The 12,251-nt window shown below is 41.2% G+C and overlaps 1 protein-coding gene across 1 annotated transcript in view; it reads left to right on the forward strand.

The window, feature by feature from the left end:
* Positions 1-11,145, forward strand: part of LYN (LYN proto-oncogene, Src family tyrosine kinase) — a 54,268-nt gene extending 43,123 nt beyond the window's left edge. Inside the window, exons 11-13 of the mRNA XM_086609288.1 lie at positions 1,710-1,863; positions 3,612-3,742; positions 9,483-11,145. Of these exons, the coding sequence (XP_086465414.1) occupies positions 1,710-1,863; positions 3,612-3,742; positions 9,483-9,488 (291 nt within the window). The 3' untranslated portion in view covers positions 9,489-11,145. The remainder of the gene's footprint in view (positions 1-1,709; positions 1,864-3,611; positions 3,743-9,482) is intronic.
* Positions 11,146-12,251: the final 1,106 nt, after the last annotated feature.

Genomic DNA, 12,251 nt, shown 5'->3' on the forward strand with positions numbered 1-12,251 from the left:
ATTCCTCCCCTAACTCAAGTAATGGCATGAGGAGGAGAGAGAGGCAGAGCAGGCTCTGAATCAAATACTAGTCTTCTGTTTTGTCTGTAAGTCTCTGGTAAGACTCTCTGTGGCAGTTACTCACTAGTAGCTGCTTCCTTCATTATAAAACGCCTTACTTATTTCCAGAAAATGCAAAATGCAGTTGTTCTTCATACTCTTCATCATCGGCGTTTCTTTCTGGTTTAGTGTCAGAACCCCCCTGCGTTGCACACGGGTGATAAAACGTTCTGCTCTGAAGAATGTATCGGTCTGTAAGATGAGGTTTGCAGTGAAAGGGGGTGGGACAGTGAGTGGCTCTATTTTTCCATTGCCTAAACTGAAAAAGAGGAACGAAGACCATGTGGTTTTTGTTTTGTAAGTGGTGGCAGTGTGTGCCTTCGCAGTACCCTTGGGGACTTTGTAAAAAATGCATAAGCAGAAGTGATGTTAATGTTTTCTTCAAATTTGGTGAGGTGCTCCTGCCTGCTTCATTGCATGGCTGACACGAGCACCTCCGGCGCCGAGAAGAGATCCAGGCACTTGTCTTCTCCTGAGGTGGAGAGGAAAGAGCCCATCCATGAGTGTGCTGGGGACTGGCACTGGAGAAGGACCCGTACTGCTGCACTGCTGCTTCATCAGCAAATATGAGAGCTTCTGCATTCCCCAAACTGTGGCCAAGAGCTGTGCCACCCATCCATAGATGTCCTGGAGAGGTACCTGCGGCACAGGTCGGACCATGGACCTTGCCTGGGAAGGACCCATTGCCAGAGTCTTACAAGGGAGAGAAAAACCAACAGCTCACAAGCACTGAGTTTATTTTTCTTTTTTCCTAGCTCCTTTAAACTTTTGGACAGAATATGATCTACTCATCAGTTTTATTGCTCTGAATTTAAAAGCTATTACTTCAGTTTCTTTTTCTTCTGATAAGTAAAATATTTTTTCTTCAAGGGAAAAAAATAGGTAGTCAGGGCAAATACTGAAAAAGTCATCCTCAGTGCATATTTTGAGGACATGAATCATCTTTAATTTGGGCTGATGAAATACAAACTACATTTACTTATGATAGTATCTGAGAGTTGACTGTTGCCAAACACTCCTCGTGTATGAACAGGTTCGTGTCGTTCTAGAAGAAAATAAAGTTGTTTGCCCTGTCTTAGTGATTGTTTCCTGATTATCCAGGCCTATACTGGGTAAATAGAAAGTCGTTGGGTTTTTTTTAACCCTGTCTGCACTGTTACTTCATCAATCTGATGAACATCTATATCTGTACAGAACATCTGTATCTTGTTTATCTTATTAATTTCTTCCATTTTCATAGTACTTGGAAATAAACTTTAATAATTTGGGGCAGAGAATATTTTAGTATAAATCTTAGGAACATTTTAAGATTTGTTTCAGGAAATGCCTCTAATATATATATATATATCTGATTCTGCCAGCTATTTTTCACACAAACAATTCTCTTGAAGCTGCTACTGTAAGTATAGTTTTGTAGGACTGGATCTACACATAGGTTTCTCCATGGCAATCACCCTTTCAATGTTTCCATCTAAAAAAGTGCTCTAAAGACATTGGTAATGAATAAATGAATGCAGCTTTGCTGATACCTTGAAAGAACAGGGAGGTCAGACCTGCTGATGGTGTTGTGTGGTGTTGAAATATCAAAAGAGTTGTTTCTTTGGTTACAGATTGCAGAAGGCATGGCATACATAGAAAGAAAAAATTACATCCATCGAGATTTGAGAGCAGCGAATGTTCTGGTTTCGGACTTACTGATGTGCAAAATTGCCGATTTTGGACTAGCGAGAGTCATTGAAGACAACGAATATACAGCAAGGGAAGGTATGTATTTTTATTTTTGTCTCTAAAACATCAGCCTCTGGGAGGCAGTGAGGCTGTATCTAACAATAGTATGGTCACCGAGGACAGAAACTGCCATGGTGACTTCCTAGAGGCAGCGTTCTAATGCCAACAACTTTAAAAAAGAATAAGGAAACAGCCTTTCTGTGCTCCTCAGGCTTTCTGAAAAGTTCTTTTGAAATAAATTTGAAGAACAAAGAAAACTGAGAGTACTTAACTGCACATAAGTTTTTCTAAATTGAACAAATTAATTGCACAGCCACAGCTTTCATCCCACTGAATTAAATGAGAAAATACGATCTCATTTTCTCTTCGCGTCCTTCAATGCCGTATGTACCTTCTCACTTAGGGAAAGGAAGGAGCCGTAGGGATTGTCGTTGCTGGTAACAAGAAAGCCTTCAGCAGAAGCTGGCTGCTTTAGGAACTGCAGCATTGATTTGCATGTTCAGCAGCATTGCTGCCACGTGCAGGGACGCAGGAGGGCTGGGTCATGTCCCTGTTCAGCACCTGGGTGGGAGGTGACATCGCAGCAGGGTCAGGACTGGCAAGAGGGCAAGTCATGCTATTAAAGATAATTGTCTGGCTTTTGCCATGTGTGATTTGCTAATGTTGTCAGGGATGCCTTCAAGAAGCACGTAGTGAGAAGTTTTTATTTATGCTTCCGTGCACACATCGCATTAGGGTAACTTTTCAGAGCAGGTGTGTTGGCTGGTTTTCCCCCTCTTGTTTTAAAGAGCGCACATCGTATTTTCACACAGTCAGCATGGAAACTGCGGTAATGCAGGACAGGAGTGGAAGAGCTAAGGTATAAGGAAGAAAGAGAACAATGCACTACAATTAAGATTAAAGGAAGATGAGCTATTCAGCAGTCACTGGCTAACAGTAATTCAATAGATCAGAAGGAAGAGTCTGATTAAGCAGTGTTCAGAGGTACAGAACCCATATCTGTGGTTTTTAGCTAGCTCTAGACATTGTGTACTGATTAAATGAACCTTTCAGGTTATAAATTCTTTATGACAAGTTTCTTTGATGTGTTTTCTGCCGTTCAGAAAAGTTTCCTAGCTTACCTGGTATTTTGTGCCAGAATGATGGAGCAGGCTAAAAAGGGCACAGAGAGAATCTGCTTGTATTACTCTTCGTTGTCTGAAGAACTAATGTAATATTCCCCAACAAAGGCTGCTTGAACTTTTCTTATTGAACTGGAAGGAGTTTGCTTTTATATGGGATTTTCTGGAATCAGTTAATTAGACATGAAAGACAGTATTTTAAGATAGGAATCTTGAAGATGTGACTTGCTACTACTTTTGTGTCTACGGCTCAATGTGATATGCATTAGAGTGCATGTTGAAGCTAGACTGACTTTCATTAAAACAGGAAAAGTTAGTTAAAGTCTTGCAAAGTTCCAGGTGATGGGAACGGTAAGGTTGTTGCCTGACCACTGTGCAGAAGGGAAAATAGTGACTGTAATTTTAGCAAAAATTCACCATACGTAAGCGTCAAAAGGTGCTGTGTAACTTTCAGCATCTTATTTGCGCCTCTGACACAGGACATGCAGTGCAGCAACATGCGTCTTGCAGCACATCTCTGCTGGTAACTCTCGGACAGAAAGGGTTGCTAGTAGCTTTAATAATTTAGAGGTATGATAGGCAAGTCGTTTAAGACCTTTGAGTGACTTGATATTGAGTGTTTAAATTTGCTTTTGACTCATTTGAGACTGGACTTTTTTTTAGGTGCAAAATTCCCTATTAATGGACAGCACCGGAGGCAATTAACTATGGATCTTTCACTATTAAATCTGATGTGTGGTCGTTTGGGATTCTCCTGTATGAAATCGTTACATATGGAAAGATTCCTTATCCAGGTATGGGCGTGTGTTTATATACTGTTACTCTGTGTTTATGCTTTGGTGTTAAAAAGCAAAGAAAATACACAGGGAAGGAGCTGGCATCTGACAGTAGCGACAGCAGTGATTTGGAAAATATCTTGCAGGTAATGTTATTGCTTTGAAAACTTATAGTCAACTGAATGTGTAAACCACTCGGGGGTAAATTTTAACAAACGGACTAACGGCACCATGAACACGTGGTTATTTTTATATATCCAAAAGGTGTTACAACTGCAGCAAATGCTGCGTTGTCACAGATCCCGTAGCTTTACGGTCAGCAGCACAGTCCCGTAGCGAGGATGCACTGCTACGAAGTTCTAATGGTGCTGGGTAAGCTGCTGGGGGTTTTCATATCGTAATATGTGAAAATACTAAGAAAGCATGTTTTCACAAGCAAATAGGCTGTAACAATTTGTCAGCGTCAGCCAATCTAAATAAATATGAAAGTAGACCCTAAAGCAGTGCTGACATACCACTAGGAGCGTTTACTCTTCGTTGTTCAGTACGGTCCAGATACGAGACCACAGAGGAGTACATCAATTGTGGCTGCATTAGGAGGCTGTGAAACGGTTATTTGCTTCATGTTTCATTTTCTTTATGTTAAACAAAATAGATACTAATGTTTCCAGCACACAGAGACAGCTTGCATGAAGCGTATTTTTCTGCACACAGAATTGTTACATCTCAGGCATAGCTGATGAACTCTGGGCAGCAGGCTGCGTTCATTTAAGCTTACTGAGTTATGGAAAATTGACCTAAATTTTCTTATCTTGTGGGCAAATGGGGAAAGTACAGCTATGATCACCTGTATGGCACATCTCATAGATGGAGTAACTTCTGAGAAGAATCCTTAGGATCCTGCAGTTTACAGGCAGTAAAGGGACAGCAGATATTCCATCCACGCCGAGCTTTCCCAGCACTTCCAGTACAGCAGCTCTTGCTGCTTAAACCATGAAAACATTTTCACCACCACTTCATGAGCAGCTGGAATTCTGCATCCTGAACTGCCAGAGACAGCAAAGGGGCAGACCCAAGTCCCTAAAATGACAGTAGACTCAACACCTCTGGGCACAGGGAGACCAGACCTCCCGTGAGACTCGGGCAGAGGGAAAGGGTGATGGCAGCCAACTGTACATTACGTTATGGAAGAACATACCACCTTTGCGTACAAAGTTAGAGCCAAACCAGACGTTCTCATTGCTCGGTAAGGCTCCAGTCCCAGAAAGCACTTAAGCTCAAGAGCAGCCCCCTTAAACTTCAAGTGGATGATAGAGCTGCTTGCACATCAGTGTTTAAACATATGCTCTGGGCTGGTTTTTAGGTAAGGGCTATAAATTATGTGACTGAGTAGCAGGTCCTCCCAAAGCTAATCTAAACACTGCTCGTGTCCTCAGGAAGGATCAGATGGGAGTTGTATGCAGCCGAGTAATGCATGGTCCTTCCCACAGTCGGCATACTTTTTTTTCCCTGTTAGCACATGCCTGTGTATCCAGACAGTCGCCTACGCCGAGCTGGGCTCACAAGGTTATTTCTGGATGCCTTGAAAATTGTCCTTCCCTGAGCAAACCTACGAGCTCACCTGGAAACCAGCACTACAAAAATACGAAACCAAATCCAATACTTAATTCTGCAGCTAATTCTGCTCTCTCTTTACCTCCCTAAAACATAACATAAGTCTATTTTAAGAACAAAATCAATCTGTACAGCAGTACCATGTCTGCTGTACTACTGTGGGAAAAATCTCTTCTAGGAGAAGTCTGGGCAGTGTTTTTTTAAATATGGGAGCGTTTTTCTGAGCACCATAAATAGGCCATACACTGTGGATTCATTTGTCAACCAGCAATTAGAAGTGGAAGCCTCTTGACCACATACTGAAAGATTTTAATAGTTTGCAGGTATTGCTTGCATTAAACTGGAAAAGAAATATATGTCTATTTTAAATAGAAGTATAAATTGAAAGTTAATGCTGAAGAATAAGGATGACAGCAAAATAAATGGGTGACCAATTTACTTTACATGAAAAGATGTGACAGGTTTGGGCAAATTACCCCAGCATGGCAAGAGTAACCTGGTGATAGGTTGTAACCAGCAGCCACTGGAGAGAAACAGTAAATTGATTTTTGAGTTCTAATGAGAATGCTTCAAAATATTATTTTCAGTTATTAACCAGCTCCAGCAACTAGCGAGTATTCAGCATAAAGCTGCATATGAAACAGTTTGAGTTGAAACTGGCAATACCTGTGAAGAAAATCTAGGCAGGCAGCTTGGTAGGAAGCATTTCCAGCCAAGAAACTTGGAGCTTATGTGATCTTTGTTCTTAAATTCCAACAGCTGTTTCTCTTCCTGAGAAACTCAAAGCAATTAGTGAGACTATAGTTTCAGGAACTACCACTGAAATATGAAACAAGTATCTCATTCTCTGGGCAAATAAGTAGAATCGGTTGTGAAAACTAGTTTCCAGGTGATTATATAGTATGTCAAATACTGGCAACATCCATACTTGCATTCCAAGTATGTCTGCTGCTCTTCACAAGATAAGCCACTTTTTGTACAGTGGGATTCTTCCTCCATGCCGTTGTGTTCACATCAATTCCCAGACTCTAATGTAAGGAAGTATGTCTTTATCTGTGAAGCTTAGCAGGTACCACAGCATAAATTAAGAGACATAGAATCATAGAATGGTTAGAGTTGGAAGGGACCTCAAAGATCATCACATGTACCAGAACTTTAAAGCTCATGTCCTTTGCTAGCATTTAAGAGAGTGTAAGTGTAACAAATATGCATGTGGGATGTATTTCTTTTACTGATTAGGATGTAGTTTTGATGAGACAAGTAAGTCTCTAGCCACACAAAAACAAAACCAAAAATAATAGAAAAAAGGAAAAGTTAAAAAAGTAGCTATTTTGAGAACAATGCTTGGACTGTAGGGTAGACCGGTAAGCCTTTTTGTTTTAAATAAAACCCCAAACACATGCAAGTAAGTTCATGACATATTCACTATGGAGTACTGATATAAATATTTTCTTTTTTTGTCTTGTGAACTTAAATGATTATTTAACAGACAATTTTTGTGCAGGTTAGCTGAAATACAGGCTTTGTTCTGGACATTCAGAGTGTAACAATCAGTCCTGCAGACACTAGATCTAAGCACAATCCTATAAAGTACTTAAACCCACAGAACCAGCCCCGTTGTGCACAAAAGACCAGTAGCAGCAGTCCTCATATAGCAGCACGCAGTTAACTAAGGCTTTGCATAGTATAAGTAATTATTTTACTGTGTATATTATATACAATCCATTTCTTTAAGCTCAAGCAGTCAGATTACTGGTCTCTGTAAAAGCCTTTCTTGAATTTCTTCCTATATTTATTTTGCCTTTATATAGCAGTAATACCTTATTCTGTGACAACATGCCATTCCACTGCTACCTTCAAAATACTTTTTTTTTCTACACATATGCAGTGTTAGCTCAGGAAAACTTCACTCCTCTTTCCAGAGAGTTGTGCCCAAAGTAAGCGCTCTGATCCAGACTCAGATTACATGGCTGATGGGATTTCTAGAATAGGTTAAAGCCAAAAGGCTTGAACTGATGTCAACTATATGAACTATAGTTAGTCATCTTGAATAATCTAAGTAGTTATACTGGATAAAGTTGTCATTTGGTTGTAATTCAAATGTGTCCTTACCTGCCAAGTGGCTTAAATCATAGCTTTACTAGTCGGATAACACGTACAAAGACCCACACAATCTGCAGCAACAGAGCTGCACAGTCACCACGTCCTCCAGGGAGCACCACATCTGCATCTCCACTCATGACATGTCCCGCTCAAGAGCAGGACCCATCCTGCCTCCCCTCAGCGGAATGCAGCCGCTTTCCCCCCACCTCTGGGGAACTGGTGTGTGCAGGAGCAGCGAATGTCACGCGTGCGCCTGACCGGAGGCCAAGTTGCCTGAGAAAAGCATGGGAAACTGTAGTCTTAGGCAGAACTGTGCCACGTGGAGCCATTAGCCTGAGGAATGGCCAGTGGCTGCGGGGTCTGGAACACTCTTCTCAAAAGGGGAAGTCTTCACTAGTGGTAGCGAATCTCTAGGCTGAAGCGCAGGTGCTTCCTGCATGCCCAGTCATCGGAAGAAACAGCATTCACTGGAGTACAGAAAGCTTAGAGTCTGTGTCCTGGAGGAGGTGATCCTGGCACAATTACTCCACTGGGTTGCATTAGATTTGCAAAGGAAAGGAGAAGCCGAAAGGCAGGATTTTGGGTAGGAAGTGATGAGCCTTTTTGTTGGCCCTGGCAGAGCTGACCTTCTGAGAGTCGGTGTCGGAATCATTCTGTGAACCAATCTCTCGAGGATTTAAAAAGGGGAGTTGGGGTGGTGAGGGCGGGAAAAAAAAAAAACAGAGCAGGAGTCCAGGGCAGCCCTCTCTCACGTGACATTGGTTGGTATGTGAGGCTCAGGTTGCACTTCTGGTAGTTAGGAGCTCTCATTCTCTGAAAGAAATCCGTAACAGGGAAACAAAACAAAACTCAGCGCAGCTGGCAAGATGGTTTTGCACAATAGGAATAGCACGAGGAAGGAGAGACGGGAAATTGCCTGTTACAAGTAATGATGTCACAAGTGACTATGTCCAGTATCTCGCAATCAGCAGCACTTACACAAAAGCTGATGTAGAAGAAAGTCTCAAAGTGTGTTGCTACATTAGGGGGGATGACTTACGGCATGGTCAAACAAGTAGGCTGCTCTCTGGCTCAGTATGGGTGGGGTCTACAGGAAGCAGGTTAGAAGCTCACCAGCTAAGTAAAAGCTGATGCCAGGGTGGGCATTTGCTGTGAATCTTATCACCGCTGGAAGCAGAACAAATGGTGGCAGGACAGGTCAGAGGAGCAGAATGGAGCTGGTTCTGGAGGCAAGAGTTATGATGTGCTCCTAGAGAACAAGTCTTAGGAGCGTCTGAGGGAATTGAGGTTGTTCAGTCTGGAGGAAAGGAGGCTCAGGGGAGACCTTATCGCTTTCTACAGCTACCTGAAAGGAGGTTGTAGCGAGGTGGGTGTTGGTCTCTTTTCCTGAGTAATAAGTGATAGGACAAGAGGGCCTCGAGTTGTGCCAGGGGAAGTTTAGACTGGATATTAGGAAAAATGTCTTCACCAAAAGGGTCGTCAAGCATTGGAACAGGCTGCGCAGGGAAGCAGCGAGGCACCACCCCTGGAGGTAGTTAAAAGATGTGTAGATGTGGTGCTTAGGGACATGGTTTAGTGGTGGACTTGGCAGTGTTAGGTTAACAGTTGGACTTGATGATCTTCAAAGTCTCTTGAAACTTAACTGATTCTGTAATGCTGTTATTTGATTCTCTAAGGCTGAGTTAAAAGAAAATCTTTTTCCAAAAAGAGTGCAGTGAGGACTGAGATTTCACTTGTGTTCTTCTCCATCACCATCAGATTCTATGATCTGTTCACAGTCTTGTTAAATTTGGCACTAAAGAGGTCGCTACATACAAGTGGGGAAACAGGAATATTCCCCCAGGATTTTCAAAGCAAGTTCTTCAGTGCCGGTGCACACCTCAGCCTTGTTGATTGAACTCATGTTAGTAGCTACCTTTAATAAGTAGTAATAGCCTTGTGTTATTGGGTGAAGATCTTTAGAGTGAAGTAAATAAAAAAGAAAAAATCATTTCTTTAGGAATTGAGATAATTTAATCAAAACTTTCTTTTTCTGTTGAAGGTATGAGCAATTCAGATGTGATGGTTGCTCTTCAGCGCGGGTACCGAATGCCACGCATGGAAACCTGTCCAGCTGAGCTTTATGATATCATGAAAACATGCTGGAAGGACAAAGCAGAAGAGAGGCCAACATTTGATTATCTACAGAGTGTGCTTGATGACTTCTACACAGCAACAGAAGGGCAGTATCAACAACAGCCATAGAACAATGAACAATTTTTTCTATTGACGTGGATGATTGTCACAGACTATTATTTGGACAGACTGCTCAAACCAATTGCTTCATGAGTTTGGATGTCTTAACTGAGTGTAGAAGCTGAAACGCTGAAGAAAAGAGTAATTCTGCAGAGAAATAACAATATTTTTATTTGGTTAAAGCAGTTCCTCTAAAGATTGAAGTTCTCCTTAAATGCTCTATTTTGCATCTGCAGAAACATCCCAAACGAAGCAGGCTTTTTGGGGTGGGGAGGGAAAAGGAAGGAAAGAGATCATGCACTAGTACAGTTTGACAAAGCCTTCTTAGGATCTAAGTCATGGAATACATTACAAGGAGACCTTTATAAAAAGGAGCGAGAAGATACATGAACGGCTGTTTACAAAAGAAAAAATCATGAAGGAGAACATAAAGATTCAAGACATGGGGGTGTTCTTAAATAATCTTTTTTGAAATCCAGCATATTGTGAAAATTATTTTTATACCCTTGTTACATCACATTTGTAGTTGGGAGTACCATCACCTCTTGTAAGACTTTCTAAATGGTGTTACGGTTTCCTTTAAGGAAGGGTTATATATGTAATTCTTTACACTGAAGATGATTCTGTTTTACTGCTGTATTACTCAAATTTAAAATCATTTTCAAAGCATCACACAGCCATCACAGATGCAGAAGTGCAATGTGAGCACATATGAGGGCAGAAGCAGCAGCATACCTAGCTCGGTATTCAACCTTCAGTTTCGCACAAGGCCAAAGTCATCATCTGAAGGCCATGGGAAAGCACAGGATTTTGAAGGAAGTTAATACTTTCATTGCAGTCGCTGAGACTGTTACCAGTGAAAATAGTTTAACCTTAATTTTTAATCCTCTGTGATTATTCAAGAATATTCCTCATATTTTGCTGCTTTAATCGACTAACCTCAAATCTGTTTTAAAGCTAAAACTAGCTCTAGCACTATCAAAACAATTTGTGGAAATATACAATAGGATATCACGTTACATTGCAGTGACACTATAGGTTTGTTGGTCGGTATATAAATCTAATTCGTAAGTGTGAATGCAGTTTGTGAAACTCTACATATTGAATTATTCTATCAAATTACTCACCAAAACAGCTGAGCTAGTGCAATTGCAATGTAACTACAGCATAGATGACTTTTTTTTTTTTTCCCCCAAAGTGACACTGGTCCTTACAACTGAAACCCAGTACATCTTCACCACCCCTCAGCCCAATTATTTAGGCAAATGGTACTTTGCAGAAGCTTAAAACCCTTTTGATAAAGCTTCAGTGTGCCTGCAGTTGAAGTTCCGCAGCATAAATATTAATGGCTTTCCTTTTCCATTGGCTTCCTTCAGTCAAACTGTGCAGTTTAAGCAGATTATCATTTAAATATGTAAATATTTTCTATTGTATGGTGATTTTTAATTTTAATAAACACTTAATCTGAAGCAAGTTGTATAGTAGTAATTTGAGATAAAACAAATGGCTGATGTTCTATCCAGAGCAGTAGCTTCATGTGGAACAGGGGAACATCTGTTCATCACCACTAAAAAGATTATTTTGCAATGGTAAATACTAATGGATTCTGCTTTCCCTACATCCATTCAGCTTTGAAAGGCTGAAAAGGACAGAACCAGCCCTTTCTGCATCCTTCTTAGGGTTTCTTTTTGGTCTAGAGGGCAGGAAGAGAAGTCAGTCCTCACAGCTGTCCTTTAAAACAGCTTCTCAGAAGTCTTTAATGTAATAGCAGCACAGTCCGGTGCAGCTCTTTGGAAAACATTACAGTTAAGAATTGGTCAGTACTTCACTACAGGATTTTTTTTTATTTTAAGGAAAAAAAAAAATAGCTTAAGATAATGTAACCTTATCTTCCAAACAATTTCCTGAAGCCAACCAAAGAGCTCTAGGAAGTAGGAGGGAACACAGTAACAGTCATTGCTCAGGGAATAAGAGGTTACAGTTAGTGTTACATAAACTTGCTAACATACCCTCTCAGACAAGTGACAGACCGTCAAGCTGTAGCACTAGACCACTTGAAACGGTATTCTAGAAAGTTTCAAGCATTAGCCTGTTGTGATTTTTTTTTTTTTTTAAAACTTAACTTCTGTTTGAATATTGCTGTTCCTAGAGCAATTTGTATTTAACAGCTTTCTTATTCAAGGCATAAACACTCAGTGTATTGTATCACTACACCAAAATACTTTTTAGTAGCTGGAAACGCTACTCTGGAGGGAGTGTAGGGCTTTAGAACTACTGGAGCCAGATGATAACTCAAATTTAACAGAAACAGTTCAAACCATGAGAACAGCACTGGCTCACGTGCTACATCTCCGGCCTGGTTAAAGACATGTCAGAGTGATTGCTTACTTACCACTGCATTGGTACAGACCAACCCAAAACTGGGAAGCCCTGGCAAGAAGAACGTTCACACGAGCGAAGGGCTGTTCCCAGTGTCCCACAGGAAGGCTGCACCACCTAGTGTCTCCTGGGGGAGGGTGCGGTTCTTCTCGGAACTCCCCCTCCACTATGACAAACAGCGCTACAGGGACTGTCC

The sequence above is a fragment of the Tauraco erythrolophus genome, chromosome 3 (assembly GCF_009769465.1).
Source record: "Tauraco erythrolophus isolate bTauEry1 chromosome 3, bTauEry1.pri, whole genome shotgun sequence".
Taxonomy (NCBI): Eukaryota; Metazoa; Chordata; class Aves; order Musophagiformes; family Musophagidae; genus Tauraco; species Tauraco erythrolophus.